Here is a 17,363-nt window from a genome sequence, read left to right as displayed (position 1 = left end):
GAGTTTGAAAAGGCCACTTCTGCTGACCATGTCAAAGGCTTTAGTCAGATCAACAAAAACGATGTAAAGGGGTCTGTCTCTTTCTGAATTTCTCCTGCAGTAGTCGTAGAGAAGATATCATGTCTATAGCGGATCTACCACTCCTGAAATCACACTGAGACTCTGGAAGCTATCACTTGCAGCCTGGATAGTGCCACTCAAGCAAAGATTTTGCCCACTATACTGAGGAGAGAGATACCCCTATAATTGTAGCAGTCACTCCGATCCCCTTTGTTCTTATATATTGTGACTATAGTTGCGTCACGCATGTCCTGTGGGACATCATCCGAAGGATGGATCTGAAAAGTGTCATCCACACCCGCTCATACCATAGTGCGGACTGCAACTCAGACCATTCACTAGTGCTAAGCAAGATCAAACTACTTCTCAAGAAGGCTTATACTTCCACTCAACCTAGAACTAGGCGAATTAACGTCAACCATGTAGGTGACCCAGAGAAGTCTGCACTCTCTTGCGAGCTCCTTAACAGTTCAATCACCTCGATAAGTGATGAAGAAGACATCTCTATCAGATGGGAGAAATTAAGAGATGTTATCTACAGTTCGGCAATCACCGCCTTTGGGCCTCAAAAACACAAAAATGTAGACTGGTTTGAGGCGAATCTAGCATATATGGAACCTTACAACGATAAAAAGCGATCTACACACCTTGCCCACAAGACAAAGCCTAGTCCGAAATCTTTGGAGGCCTTCAAAAGTGCTAATAAAGAGGCGAAACAAATGGCTAGACAATGTACTAACAACTTTTGGAGGGATACTTGCAACAGAAAAGACAGTTTCTACTGAGGAAATAGCAAAGCTCTGTTTGATGTCACTAAAGCGGCCCTGGGTCCAACAGTGTGTAAGCCTGCCCCCCTTCTATCCAAATCTCGAGAAAAATTACAGATCAAACCAAGCAGCTAGAACGATGGACAGAACACTACCTCGATGTCTATGCAACACAGACGATGTCGCCATGGCGTCTCTACCAGATCTTCCAGTACTGGAATGCCTGGATGAGCTTCCGAGCCTTAGTGACCTCAAAAAAGCAATTAACTGCATGAAAAATAGAAAATCTCCAGAGAGTGATAGTATCCCAGTGGAAGTAGTTAAAGTCAACGAATCACTCCTGCTCCCTGAACTCTATATTCTCATCTGTTCCCATGATAAATATATATATATATATATTATATATATATATAATCTAATTTGCTGTGAAAAACACGATAAATTGATATTTTTTCTTACGAATAAATAGATTCGTTTTTTTTAAATAAAAAAACTTTATTTATGCGAGTACTAGTTATTGTTTAGAAGAAAACAAATTGTGGCTCTTTAAAAAACGTTGACATTTTGTAAATTGTACTTTTTGGCTCTTCCGACTCAAAAGGTTGCCGGCCTCTGGTCTAGCCGTAGAAGTACAATAGAAGTCAGTTTGCATAGTTGTGCATATGTAATAGTCAACATTTGATGCGTTGTCTACAACTAGTTATCCTGATTACTTTTATTAAAATTATATTCTGTCATTAATTCATCTCTGGCGTCTCTTTGAATTATTGATAGAAGTACGTTTATGTGTCAAATCAAAGCCAAGCCAGGAGTTCACAACACAAATATTTAAATTTAACTTAAGTGGCATTTTTTTTTGGTGGTTTAAAAAAAAAAAGCTATAATAGAGAAATTCAAGGTTTTATTTTTTCATGAAAAATACTATTTTTCTTTATTTTCTAAGATTATTTTTTGGCTAAAACAAAATTCAAAACATTGTGGCAACCCTTGTAAACTATAAGGATATAAGCAAAAGCAACATATTGTTTGTAATGTGAAACAACTAAGAATTAGCAATCATATGGCTTACCTTGGCTTATCGGTAGTCAAGGGACATGCCAATGGCTTATCTGAGGCAACGCTTAAAGTAACAAGTGATTCTAATAGTAAGTTCCAGATGGCAGACTTCCCCGCTAGCGATTGGAATTTTTCACTTGGACTCTCAATTCTAGGCTGCGGTGGTTCTCTACTATGGCTTAGACTGACAGATTGACGCGGATTCATCTGGGTACAGGCCTTGTCATAGTCCGATTTAGGTAGAGCTGACATATGGTATTGGGAGTACATAGGTATGTGCTCGGTTTCAGAATTATTAACGTTTACTTTGTTTCCTGGTTCTGTGATAACGGTATCATGCCGTGGAGATATCCTGCTGGTTACACTCTCTGGATACTTCTTTATAAAATTTGTATCAGGCGTAAGTTTGGTGGAGGAATCTTTCGCCCCGGATTTGGGTATCAAAGTGCTACATAACAAAAGACAATCAGCAGAAGGCGTAGCTACCGGCCATCTAGCCACGGCGATTTCATCCGAGCCTAGGTGATAGTTAGCTTTTAAACACATAAAGTCTTTTCCCAATTTGGTAGGTACATTTATAGTGCGCACACTGTAAGGAGTTGGTATTCTAAGGTGAACAGACGCACCCATATCCTTGGGCAAGATGACTAAATGTGAATCTCGTTTGTCTATCGTATTCATGTTGTTGTCAACTGCTATATGTAATTGTTGAGTACCATCTCTGGTTATGTCGGCATTCTTAATGTACACAGTATTTTCTTCGGGTTTAACTTGAAATTCTGAAATTTCGTTGTTAAAAATTCCATTCAGACTGTCGGCTAATGGTGCGTTTTTGTGAAGAGCATTCTTCAAGACTTTACGCCTCAAGTTAGGAGATCGGATATTAATTTGTCTAGGGAGAGAGAGCCCAACGGGCGATGGCGACCTAGAAGAAAGCGAATTAGATGCTTGTGAGAAGTGGGAACTATAGTCAGTGCTCTCTTCACTGTCATCTTCATCATCGTCTCCATCTTCATCGTCATCGTCTTGTCCTGAGCTCTCCTCGGCATAATTGTCAATGGGAGGGAATAGGAGATTGGCTGACGATTGCTTACTAGAAAGATTTTTTATAATTAAACATTTTCCGCGGGCATTCCAGGCCGGACTGGTCACAGGCACCAAATCGTCGGATGCATAACGTTGACTTGAACCAGGACGTTCTGTAGACAAAAATATCGGTACTCGTTTTCGGATGATATGCTTTCCGTTTACATATTGATGAATTTCAGCATCTTGGCTATAGTCTCTGTCCAAAGTCTCGAACTTGCCAGACAAGTTCGAAGTAAAGCATCCTTCAGAGGCTCTTCTAGACTTAAATGACTTGCTAACACGCTTCCACTCCACTTCTCTGTAAGTTCTTACAAAAGTAGGCATACGACGTAGGGCGATGTTGGAGTCTACACTCAACCTACGTGAAGGGTTTTCTATTCTGACCAAGTTAGAGCCTGCATCTTCAGATTCGACTTTCTGCAGGACCTCGTGTTCCACAATTGAGTCTAAGGTGGCAGATTTAGATTCCGACATACCTGTCCGAGATTTGTTTACAGACACAAAAGCCCTTGAATCCACAATACTACGAAACTTAGCATTATCACGAGAATTCATCACGGTTACACCTTTAAGTTAAATCAAAGCAATGCAATTAATCTCATTCGAAAATCTCCAACAAGTGAAAAGGATAGATCACTAAATCTAACTAACTCTAGTTATTATTAGATTAGTAGATAACCAAATATTGGAAGTCGTCTCGATGAATAGTGTGAACACACAAATAGAAGGATCAACAGCATGACACGCTGCACAAACCGGTTCAGTTAATTTTTTGTTTTTCAATAGGACGAAAAAAAAATCACAATCACAACAAAACCAACAATGGTATTGTTGACATCAGGCTGAAGTTGGAACGTTCCCAACAACCTCCATTGTGTGAAATATACACATAGTTGCATGCATTGGACTTGTTGGGAAAACACAGAAAAAGGAATATCTTAAAATAGTGAAAAATCTGTGAAAACCTATCAAAAACAAGATTACTTCCCGTCCAAACTCCAGCTCCGATGTTGATTAGTCCCAATGCCGAAATAGAGTAACGCACACACTCAACAAGCCCAGCGAGAGTCAAATGTTTGCTCCCTCGTAGATGTTGATGTATTTGATAGTCAACACATTCCACAATCATTAAAAGACTTATATACACATGTGTGCAGCAGAGGTCACGTTCTAAAGTCTATTTTCAGGAGAAGTGCATGAAAAAAAAATTCTCCCAAATGAAATAACAACATAGTAGTGACAGCACACTCCAGCAGCCATTTGAACAGTCACTTAACTATAGCACTGCGACCTGGCAGGATGTACATAGGCTCCCTGCACCTCGAGTTCTCCCCCGACCGTAGTATTTTTTTTTAAAATCCCATTATTTGAAATGTCATACAACGCATACAGTTTTTAGAATACTTTTGTTTACTTTGACATCTTTTGTACTCGAGATAACAGAGTTTTAAAAAATACTCTTTAGGTGCCAACATTTGATAAGGACAACATAAACCTTCTTCGAATTAACATAGTGTACAGACAAAAACAAGTTTAAAAAAAAAGTTACAAAGATAGTTTGTGTGGTAAAACATACGGTACTCAGAATCGGCCCCCGAAGTGGTCCACTCAGACACGCAAAAAAAAAAAAAGAAGGTTTAAATAATTTCATCATGAATACCAGAGGCTATGAACTATAAACTATCGACAACCACAACCCCTATCTTCGTCCATTCAAAAGAGACGTTAGCGTGTCGAAAGTGTTGCCGATATTATTGTATTGTTAATCCGACTGACGACAAGATACCAAAGAGTACGGAGATATACAGATGTTATAGTTATAACATGTTATTAACATGCTACAACATGTGAATTTTCCTATGTATTCTATTAACTGGTTTGTTATATGGTTTAGTGTGAGTCTGGCCTAACTGATGTTATTTAATAACCATCTAATTGATGGTTTTGTAAAGGGAAAATCTCTCATTGAAAGTCTTTCCATTTGGTTAAGTGTCCCTTTGGAGTTCTTTATGACGAACGTCGTACTTTATTTCAGTAGTATTAAACACTGCTTATCATATGATGTTTTAAAATATATTTGACTTACATACATACTAAATGCAATCTTTCTCTTTGAAAACAAAAGTTAAGAATTTCTTTGATGTTTTTTAAAAAGTTTTTATAACGGAAAACTTTGACATTTTAATATATATTTTTATAGCATTATTTTTTAAAAGAACAAAACCGTTAAATTGCATTAATGATTTGAAAATACGTGTACACAATAAAAATCAGCTCCCTTATCATAACATACTCTCTTATAGTGTTCACTTTCAATAGTAAATAGTTTTACAAATCATATTTAATTTTTACAAATTTAAAAAAAAAACAAGGTTACAAAAGACAGTTTGTGGAAACAAAAACTCAAAATCGGCCCCCGAAGTGGTCCATCCAGGCAGGCATCAATATTTTCATAAAGAACATCCAAATGAAATTATATCAAAGACAAATGAGAGATAAGAATGGAGAAAGAAGGTTAATAGATCTTGTGTAGTGCCCCGCAGATCAAAGGATAGGTGAAAGTGAATGTAAAGTTAGATGTGAACCTGGCGCCTAACTAGTTCCCCTTTTAGACCTTGTGGTCTATAGGGCAGATGATGTAAAGTTCATCTGTTTTTGTGGCCTACGGTTAACGAGGGTGTCATGTAGCCAGCACAACGACCAACCGCCTTTAATTTTCCCCAACTAATGTCAGGTACCCATTAGAGCTGAGTGGACTCAGAGGCGCCCAAAGATTCCAAAGTTGAAAATCCCGTCATCACCAGGATTCGAACCCGGGACCCCCGGTTCGGAAGCCAAGCGCTTTACCGCTCAGCCACTGCGCATCCCCTGGCCTAACTGATGTGTTATAATTGATCTAATTGTTTTGAAAAGGCTCAGGCTCTTATTCGAATCCTAAAAAAAAAAATTAACAAATTAAAAAAATGTCCGCAATAAATAAAAATTTAGGAAAATGAAGTTTATAAGATTACTATTCGTTTTAAATTAGGTCTAACTTATAAAGCATACTAATTAGCCTTTTCTCTTTAAAAAAAACTGCTTGCATAACTGATTTTAAAAATTAGATTTTTCGCTTTCAGAAAAAAAAAGTAGCCGTTGCATCAGAACTTTGAATGGTCTAAAATATTGTGATGTCGGATTTTCAATATCTTTTCTAGTTTACGACATCTAAACGGGACGGACGGACAGACCGACAGATATTTCGCACAAAACTAATAGCGTCTTTTCCCCTTTCGGGGGCCGCTAAAAAAGGCCGTTGCACCGAAATTTTTCAATATCTAAAATATCATAATATCGGATTTTCAATATCTTTTCAAATTTTTGGGATTATACAGGATGGATGGACAGATAAGACCACACAAAACTAATAGCAGCTATACCCCCTTAAGGGGAGCACTAATACATTATATACAGTATATACTAAACCAAAAAAAAATATTATGTGAACGTTTTCAAAAACGATAAGAGAAAGAATACCGATGAAGTACTTTTAGCGATAGAACTGAAATGTGTAATAAACATAGATTCATGTTATTGAATTATTATCTTTCAAAAGAATGATACCTGTTTCTTATGTGTATATGTGTTTAAATTAATTATTTTAATTCACAATAGTTTATTTATCTATAAGATTTTAGATTTAATTGTGTAATAATTGTTATGCACATGACATCATAATAAACATCGGCAGAAAATAGTATTTGTACTGGTCGTTGTATGTTGATTGGTTGAAGATATAAACAAGAATTGAAGTTTTACATTAAAGGGAAGTAACTTATATTAAATAATCTGAATGAAGTTCAGAATGGGTTATTTATTTTTATTTTCCTTAGTCTACTTCTAGTCTACATTCCTTAGTCAAATAGTCTAAATTAAATGATGTGCAGGCTTGTCACATTTGATCCAATAAGAAATATATTATTTGCAAAAACTTGAACTGGATGAAAAAAGAAAGGAAATTGTCAAAACATCACTTACCCAGATTTAAAAAGATTTTATAAAGAAATGAATTGTATTGTCTATTGGAGGACGTTACAAAAAAAAATACTAAAACGTATGCAAATAGATGACAATTCTTGTAATTGAAGTTAGAGGGGGAAAGTTTTAAAAAGTTTTAGTTATAGGTAAAAATAGAACAAATTTCATTCAATTATATTTCAAACGTAACTAGCTACTAATGGTAAATTAAAACATTTAAAAAAAAAAAAGTCAACTATTAATACAATTAGTTCAGAAACCATTTTAAAAATCTAAAACTATTATTATCATAAAAAAAAAAGGTTTTGGAAAGGAGCATTTTTGAAATACAATGACGGGAGTGGCGCATATAAATAAACTAATTAAGTGTTTTAAGTAATTCTTTTTTTTTTTTATATAGAATTATAATTTTCTAAGGATAGAGTGAAAAGAGTTTGCAAAGTTGAAGATATTTGGTGCCATAAGTGTAATCCATGACATTTTTTGTTCGTTTAAATCTTTAAATGGTACAAGTTACTAGCTTAGAGTTACAATTCTGTTGTATATATAATGTATGCTGTCGAGATCATTTACTCTTAAATCACAATAAAGCTATGTGTGTAACTGCAAAAAGATAAGTTATCTGGGATACAAAGCAATATGTTGGGATTACGGTATGCAATTAATGGAATTTTCATGCTAATGTATGCTTTTGATTACATAAGTCATTCGAAAGATAATGATAAAAACTGACAGCATTGAAACAACTTTTAAATATATCCGTATTATAATTTTAATTCTAATAAGTCCGATTACATTAGCTATCCAAAAAATACCAAATTTAAAAGTAAGTAATACTGTGGAGGCATGATTAATGTTATGGGAAAGAATCACGCATAAAATAAATGTGGACTTTTAAAACAAAAATGTATACACACTAGTAAACGTATTTATCCAAACATTAGCAATTTTCAAATGACAATGTAATATTAACTGCAACAAAACTCTTGCTTTAAGACTTATGATTCGTATGACATACATAACAAGTGGGTTGGCGAGGTCCTACTTTTGCCTTAAACCCCCGTTCTGATGTAGACATCTTCCTGACCCCCCTCACCACCTCCTCCACCGCTTAATGTAATTTTTGTTGTTTTGACAGTTTGTGAAGATTTCAATATTGCATCGTATATGACGCTGACACTTGTATTTGGGATATCCACACCTTTGTTAAGCAGAAGTAAAGGTCGCTGGTCAAGTACTGGCATTGTTAAATCATGAAAGGAAATTTCTTAATTTACTTCATTGTCTAGTGACTACGGGGATCTCGAATGGTACCGGTACTTGTTTAGTATGATAGGTTTAACGAAACAGCCAGCCTTCAAAATGTGTATGTATACATTTTTGCAAGGGGAAACTGTACTAATATATATGGCCTATACAGAAATATGAAGAGACACACACCTGTATGTTAAAGTAGAAGATATCGTGAATTTATTTTGTCAATGTTTTGTTAATAAATCCATGCTTTCTTTATGGGGGAACATTGGAAAATACATTAACGTGAAAAAAAAAAAGATAGCATGCGCATATTGGAACATCTCAAATACTCCGTTATGTTAGTTGCACTCTGCTAGAACTTCTGATTATATAACTAGACAGAATGAAGATAAGAAGTTTTCTGTAGAAAGCAAAAAAGTGCTGAAGTGAAAAGAATCACAACAGTCAGCACACAAAGAATAATGTTTTTTTAAATGTAAAAGCAATCAAGCCATGAAATGAGAAGGTTTGGGATAAAAACCAAGCAAAGTGGGACATACCCATCTTCTGCAGGGTGCTCTTTCAACGGGAGGACGGCAGAGACAAGGAGTTCGTTTATCTTGTCCTCTTTTTCCACAACAGCCCTGTTCCCATGACTCGCTCCAGCAGACTTGAAAGCTGTTCTGTCAGGGTTTAAGTTATTTTGGGGCGTTGGTGAGGACAAAGAGGGTTGCGGAGAGGATCGAGACTCAGGAGTATCTATCTTTACAGTAGGTAATTGGACAACAGGATGATCAAAGGACATCGGCTTAGGATCAGGTAATACCCCAGATGGCAAAGTTAAATTACTGATGCTAGAGGAACCATTATGATTTAAAGGTACAAAAGCCGAAGAATGGGAAAAACCTGTTTGAGAATTAGGATCTATGTAAGGAAAATAGGATGTTGAAGATGGTGGGAACATACCGGGTGTCATTGAATAATTGGGATCAAAGTGCTCAATAAATGAAGGTGGTACAGGGGATGAGCAAAGAGACCTTGCTCCTACAGGTGTAAAATAAAAATTACAGGGAGAATCTAAGTTGCGCCTGTTAAGGTAACTGGGAATGACATTGGGCCACATATGAGACGGAGAATCCAAGCTATGCGGCTCATGAGGGTGGGTCAAAGAGCCTTGCCAATTAAAGGTGGGAGAATCCAAGTTTCTGGAATCTAAATGGGATGGTATAGCACTTGGCCAGTTAAATGAAGGGGACTCCGAGTTGCGAGAACCGTGCTGTGAATTCTGCCTTCCAAAAGAAGGTGAGCCAATTTTTTTGGAAGACAAAATGTTTGGAAGTGCACTTGGTCTTATGTTAGAAGGACATGTCCTTGGCCTGTGTGTTCTCCTGAATAATTAAAATGTTTGTGCATTGTCTAAAATATATTTTTAATAGACGGAAAATGATTTTTAAAACTTATGGTGAATAGATAAATATTAATAAATAACGACTAAGTAACAATAAAACATGATGCAACAAAAAAACAGAATGGTTTTCAAAAGCATAATAAAAATAACTTAGCCAATTATTATTTTACATAACATTAAAATGATATATATTGAACACAAACATTCTTAATGCAAGGGCAATTTTAAAATTCTTTCCATGAAGATGTTTTAACATTTAGGGTTATGAAACATTTCTGGGAGTGAAGCATTGAATCATGCACTAGAATTAACCAGGGTATCTTTGAATTTCATTATTATTAGATTTTCTTACACTGTAATACATGAATGCACATTGCAAAGTAATGACAATATTTCATGCAAAAAAAAAATGTATATATATATATAAAAAAAAAAACTGATTTAAGATATGAAATGTTTAAAAACTTTAAAAGAAAAACATATGTATTATTTTATTCTTGTATGTAAAAGGATTTCTTATATATATGCAAGTGTTACATTCTTTCTAGGCTTGAACTGGGACGGACTAAAAAATTCAGTTAACAATTCTGACATTATTTGTAAATTCAAACCCATCCTTCAAAAAAAGCAAATCATATATACAAATTTCAATATTTATGCAATATTCTAATTTTTAATAAAACCTCTTAGGCTTGGTAAACATAGTAACTGCAAATTAACAATCTGTATAAAAATATTTAAAAAAAAAAAAGACATGTTGTAGCAGAATGGCTTATCAAGCACTGACTCTAGACTGATATTCTAATTTTGACCTAGAATTATGAACAGCATGTAGGAGAAAGTAAAAGCACTTGGTGCTGAAACACTCTAATAAAATACATTTGGGTGAGCTTATTCCATCTACTTGGGATACTTTATTAAATACCTTTACTGCCTCAAAGATGTGCAAAATCCACATTAGTAGTAATAATAAAAAATCATTTGAGAACAGGATAATGCAAATTCTGTGGTTGTAATAGTGTATCAACAATCACTCTTGGTCCCCACTTGGTACCATACTCTCACATGTGGCTCCCTGTAGCATGCACAGTGTCAACACCCCAGAAATGGCTTGGACTGGCCGGCTAAACCTGGTAGAGGGTATCTGACATGTCCATGACACTCAGTACACAAAGGTTTTGGTCAAATCTAGCTTGTGAAGTCTGAACTTAGTGGCCTGTGCGAAACATCACAATAACTAGACAATCGGACAGACCAGTACACCACTGTGGAGCACTCTAGAGCAGGACAAGACACACAGAAAGTCTCTGGTCATCCACTGCATCCAAACTTGTCTGCGGTCATCTTGAGTGAAGTCAATGTACTGCCCGATTCCTCCTCGCTTTAATAAAAAAATTCAGCGCAAGTCACTTAGTCACCCCCCTCATCCCACCCAATCAACATTTAAATATACGTCCTCTACAGTAATCCCAATAGATAAGAAGATCCTGAATATAAGGATTTCATAATTTTAATTTATTTTAGATTTGCAAAACCCAAATCAACATTGTTGATTCATTCAAGGTTCACTAAATTAGGCAAAGTCATTTTTTGATAAAGTAAATGTGTGGGATTTATTTATGAAATACATATTGAGACGAAAAGAAAATCCAATGCCAATGACAGATGTAGATGGCAAAAAGAGAACCTAAATTGAAACCTCCGGATATCGGCTATGTCTGACTGGATGTGGCAAAATGTAGGTCGCAGCTGGTACTGCATAGCCACATGAAACACTGTACTTCTTACTAATCTTCGGACTTGAGGAAAAGCCTTGTATATTATATTTAAAGAAAATCAGTTTAGAAAAGGAAATTATGTTGAGTATAAAAATGCAATTTCTTTCTATTGAATCATACTTTTATTAAATTTACTTTTCAAAATATACATCTTTACACTTTAGCTAGATAGTAAGCTAAGCATTACCCTGTCTTTTTTATAATCATTATAATTAATTTTTTTTTTATTTATAATATTTTTTGTAGTACTTTTACATCTTTTAATAGTTCTTGAACCTTCTGGATATGTGCCTTTAATAACAAGTTAAATTTAAAAAATATTTTTTTTTTAAATCATATTAGTAGTGGGAAATGGGATCATATTTATTAGTAATAAATAATATATATATGAGTGTTTCTCCAGTACTAATGACAAATAGGTATTGGTTCACTAAAAACTCAAAAAATTCAAATAAAAAAGTCATAATTTTCATTTCATTGCACTTAGAAATGGTTAATGTATAAATTGTGATATTTTGAGCTTGAAAGGTGCATAGTGGAATTTTTAAATTGTAGAAAATATGTGAAATAGTGCACAAAATGGCATCTTTTTATGTAACACTAAACACCTGGGTTAAGTCAAAGTAATATTCTACTAAAAGCAAGAATTATTAAACAGACATTTTTGCTGAAATGGGTTAACAATATACTCTTATTACATTACCTATATCTTTTTATTTTATATTTACTTAGGTAATACTTATTTAAAGATGTTGCTGTAAAAAATGCGTCACAGGTGCATCACATGGTGTCCCACTAGACTTGGAATTATAAACCTCTATCAATTTTAAATAAAGTAAAAGCATTCTGCTTCCTAGCATCTTTCTGTTACTAAAAGCATCAATAATTAATTTACACAGTGTAATTTTTCTTTAAAACTGTAAAAAGTTATATTTATATAATTTTAGTAAAATAGGTCTTGGTGTCCCAGATGAAGCACCTCAAACGCACTTGACAAAAAGGACTATTTTAAACAAACTTATTAATGTAATGGGAATTACTTAATATTGTATCTCTGATACTGCTTAGTACACAATTAGTGCCATTTTCTTGAGAAAAGGCTACATAGTGATTAATAAATAGACATGGTTTCCCACATTTTTTCACTGTAGCACCCAAAACAATGCAGTAGAAAAAATGTTGAATCATACCAGAAAATCTCAGAAATCTGGTATAAGTTGTTTTCTCACCAAAGTTTTGAATTTTAATATGAATTAAGCTTATTATTCTCAAGTTTGATCTAGAATACTTAGAATACTATTTTTTAATCTAAGTTAATGTAAGCCTCATTGTTTTATCATTGTTTGTGGTGCTTCACAGGACACTGAACAAGTCTTGATCTAGATATAGGTCTAGTGTAGATTTAAATCTACTCTATATTTAAATTTATATGTAAATCTACTTCTAAATCTTGTTCTTGGTACATTGAAAGTAAGAAAGCTGCACCTTTTAGTCTATGATTAAGTCCTGTTAAAGGCAGTTATGTCTACTATATTTTTAAAGGATTGTTGATGACACACACACAAAGGCCCAGTAATTCATTTGTGCTTATAGAAAACTATTTTGTGAATCACTAATAAAAGAATAATTGGTAAATTTTAAAAAGTTGTATTTCAGCATATTTTAACAAAAAAAAACTACCTTCTATATATTTCATATTGGTGTCCCTTTGTAACACCCGCAACATCTTGTGCTATAATAGTCATATTATAATAAATGCTTAAATTATTGTTGAAATATTGCAGCAAATAATAGCCTTAGATGCAAGTATAGCATAAATTCTATTTTCTTATAAAAAATTTTATTTAAAAAACTTTTACCAGTAGTGTTACAGGTGCTATGGTGTCCTTTTTTAAACTGAGTGCAAACATAACATTAGTGCTCAAAAACTTCCATTTCTCTATCTAGCTGCTTAATTCAATAGAAACATTCAAATTGTTCTAAAAAAGCAAACAAATTAACAGTTAGTTGTACTTTAATCATCAGCACTGCCAGCACTGCAGAGGAAATTATGTATCCAATTCATTTTCTATTGAGTACATTCTTAAATTACTTTGGCTGAAAAAGTGAATACTCTTAAAATGAAACCAAAAACTTCCACTTTAATTTTTGGCCTAATGTGACACTTTTTGATACCAGTACCGGAGAAACACTCATACAATATATTATATTGCATAAATATTGCTTTTATAAAAATCCATTTGATGAAAGTAACGCAGTCTTTTTTCAATCAAAGGGCCATATACATTTCCAACTTGCATATACATACATAAATATATTACATGACAATTCAATCAATTTTCTTCCATTTTTTTTTTATTTTGAAAATGCCACTTTCTCTGCTGTTAGCAAAAGTTTCATGGAGATGGACAGCACCGCGTCTTTGGTAGGATATGCTTAGGGCACATTAATCTAAGGTAAATCCTTCAATGCAAACAGTATTCTTAATATACCCCTAACTGATTCTCTTGCACTGTTTATTATAATATTTAAAACGAAGATAGTCTTAGCTAATGCTTTATTTTCATTAATATATATATACTATATATATGAAAGTCTTTTAACACTTTAAAAAGAAGTTTACAAATTATATTTTTCAAAAATATATTTAAAAAACTCACCTTTCATCAACCTCATCTTCAACACCTTCCAATCCTTTGTACATGGTCTCGACTGCTTCTTCTAATCCTTGAGGTGGATGATCTTCTGGATCTCCTTGGAGAGTCTTTATACTTCCTGTACTTTCATCCATTCCAGAACCCATTTGTTCTACTTCCAGAGTGCCACTGGTTGTCATTACATCTGTGGTACCTGATGGAGGGATACTTGCTGCATTAACCAGTCCAGAAGCCCCAGCCTGCAAACTTTCATTCACTGGTGGTAATATTTGAGAAACCAATGGTACACCAGAAATTTGTGTTTGACTCTGAGAATGAGGGACAGTTACACCTCCAACCACCACAAATCCCTGACTTTGTTCTGGGTTAACGACAGGAACATCAGCTACAGCTACTGGAGGCACTGATGTTATACCAGGTGGAATCACTGAAGGGATGGTACCACTTGAAACAATAAGAGAATCTGGCAAAGTTGCTGGCCCAGAAATTCCATTTTGATAAAGAGTAGGTAATGGGCCATTCTGAGCATTATATGGAAATACATTAGTAGTTGGCAAACTCTGAATAATAGCCATGTGACCAGGCTGTGCAAGGCTGTAGAAAGAAGTACTGGATGTTGGTACTCCCGCCATAGACATAAAAACCTGCTGAGCAATAAATGGGGCAACAGCTTCAGCTGATGAAATACCATCATACTGATTTAATACTTGACTAGCTGGAGCAGGCTGAATTGGAACAAAAACATCAGGAAAAACCTGTCCATCTGTTCCAGCAGGACTAATAGGTACAAAAGGTGAAACATATATATTACTGGAAGAATCATTTACATCATGTAGATAGTGGACAGAACTCGAAGAACTTAAGTTCCCAGAGAGTGCAGAAGTTATAATACTTTCATCTGTTATTCTGGAACCATTTTTCTCCACTGCAACTAAGGAAGCAGGAGCAGTATCAAAAAAATCATAACAAATCCATTTCCCACGTCGAAATGGCTCTTTAGTTTCAATCTTAACAACTTTGAAGCGAGACTGGGCATCGCGATCAGGTTTTGTTTTTACAACAATGGTTGTTGAGCTTGTTACTTCATCAGGTGTCAGAGGCATTAAATTATCTTGGAAATCCATATCAAGGTCTGTAGCTTTAGAACTATCATAAAACTCAGAACTAAGATCTTCAGTCTGACTCTCATCCAATCCATCAATGCTGTCTCCATCATTGTCACCTGCTAAGTCTCCACTGCCACTCCCACCTTTTTTTACACTTATTATTTTAAATGTTTTCTTTCGGGCTGGATCAGCAGATTTCGAAGGACTCAAATTAGAATTACGGTCATTCTCGTTAGTGACGTTAGTTATATTGACAGACTCCATTTTTGAAGAATTAATATTCGTAGAATGTGTCTTTAAAGCTTCTGTGTGAATACTACTATTAGATACTTGAATGTCGTTATGTTTTTTACTTGCCATGCTTGCGAATGCAATTGGAGAACCAAAAAAAAAAAAAAAAAAAAGCAGGCCAGAAACAAATCGCAGATTTAGTTCCAGGAAATAAGATTTAAAAACCGAATAAACTCACCTCCATATCAATCAACAATGAAAAAAATGAAAAGTATGTAAAAATTCTCTAAATTCCTTACATTTTGAATACGATATAATTAAAAATGTAGAAAATATTCATAAAACAAGATATCCAGACTACTATGAATGTTTAGCCCAGTGACTAATGGCGGACATCATAACAATGCATACTGGGACGGAAACTACGTCATGACCTTTCAAGCAACCTTGTCTGATGACCTTTGACCAGCTATTGGAATTTCTCTTAATTTTAGAATCTGATTTAAACTACTACACTAGTCACCAGGGGCGGACTTGCTATACGGGCGTTCGGGCAAATGCCCGGTGGGCCGGTACCCGAAACGGGCCTCAAGAATGTCATTATGACACGTATTAAATTGAGGTTCTATAATATTATCTTATAAAAGTGACTTTTGAGCGTTGTTACAAAATTTTTTACAATGTAATTTAATCGAACGTATTTTTCCGAAATAATGCATTAGTCTAAATCCGTAGACAAGACGCGCGGTGGCTGAGTGGTAACTCCGATTATCTGTATCTGGCCCATTATCGAAAATTAAAAACTGTTTTGGCTCAGGCCCCAAAGTCATAGTCCATGGGCCGTCTATAATTAGTTCAGTAAGATACTCTGGGGCCCGTGGACATTGACTAGTTCTCTGATACCTCTCTGATACCTCTCAGGTTTCGCTTGATGGTATGTTCACAAGGTAGAGAAGACCTTTCTTCGGGTCTCAGATGTTCCAAACAAATTCGATATATCTGGGCAGGTTTCTCCTCTGCTGTACTCGCTTTTTTTTTCATGGTGTCAAGGCATTTTGCTATAGAAATAGCAGCTGGGTCATGAGCGTGGCTGTGGCTATTCCCCAGTTCCGTCTGAGTCAGGTCAAGACTAGTAGTCATATAGTTCTTTTGCAATCATTATTTCGTTACACGCATCTCCATCGTACATGAGATACTTTGGAGATCTGTTTTGTATACATGTAGCCTTGGTAGCCAATTTTATACTTTCCTCTGGTAGTTGGTAAGATTTCCATCTTTGCAGAAATTTTTTTTGTTTAATTAACATATCAATATATAGAAATATAATAAGACTAATTAAATATACTTATTTTTTTTTTATAATCAGCATTTAGCTATAAAACATGTATCAGAAAAAAAAACAAGAAAACATACAAAATACATTTAGAAAAAATATCTCGTTTAAAAATTATTATACTTCTTAAAGCGCGACTATTTTGCCCTCAATAAATTAATGTTCGATATTATTTTTTACAAAGGAACTTTTTTATCCCCCCCCCCCAAATGAAATAATAATTTAATAAATAATACCTACATGCGGAAATGCATGTACATGTTGAACTTCGGTTTCCTCGTTCAATATCTATACTATAAAGTAGAAAGTAAGACATGTGTGTGTGTATGTATGTATGTATGTATGTATGTATGTATGTATGTATGTATGTATGTATGTATGTATGTATGTATATATGTATGTATGTATGTATGTACATGTATGTATGTATGTATGTATGTATGTATGTATGTATGTATGTAGCCTATGTATGTATGTTAGGAATAGAAATAAAAATCGCTTGACCAATCTTGATAAAACTTTGCAGAAATGTTCCTTGGGTACTAACTTAGACCGTATGTATTGTAGCCCTAAAACAAACTTAAGACCCTCAAAAAAAATAATAAAGTTGTCCGACACTATTAAA

The 17,363-nt window shown here is 34.6% G+C and overlaps 1 protein-coding gene across 1 annotated transcript in view; it reads right to left on the bottom strand.

Moving 5' to 3' along the window:
- LOC106079152 (TSC22 domain family protein 2-like) overlaps positions 1-15,822 on the bottom strand; it is an 80,610-nt gene extending 64,788 nt beyond the window's left edge. Inside the window, exons 1-2 of the mRNA XM_013240291.2 lie at positions 14,072-15,822; positions 8,786-9,613 (exon numbers count right to left, since the gene is read on the bottom strand). Coding sequence (XP_013095745.2) covers positions 8,786-9,613; positions 14,072-15,534 — 2,291 coding nt within the window. The 5' untranslated portion in view covers positions 15,535-15,822. The remainder of the gene's footprint in view (positions 1-8,785; positions 9,614-14,071) is intronic.
- Positions 15,823-17,363: the final 1,541 nt, after the last annotated feature.

Source organism: Biomphalaria glabrata, chromosome 15 (assembly GCF_947242115.1).
Source record: "Biomphalaria glabrata chromosome 15, xgBioGlab47.1, whole genome shotgun sequence".
Taxonomy (NCBI): Eukaryota; Metazoa; Mollusca; class Gastropoda; family Planorbidae; genus Biomphalaria; species Biomphalaria glabrata.
Note: the sequence above shows the minus strand (reverse complement) of the source record. Positions and strands in the feature narration are given on the sequence as shown.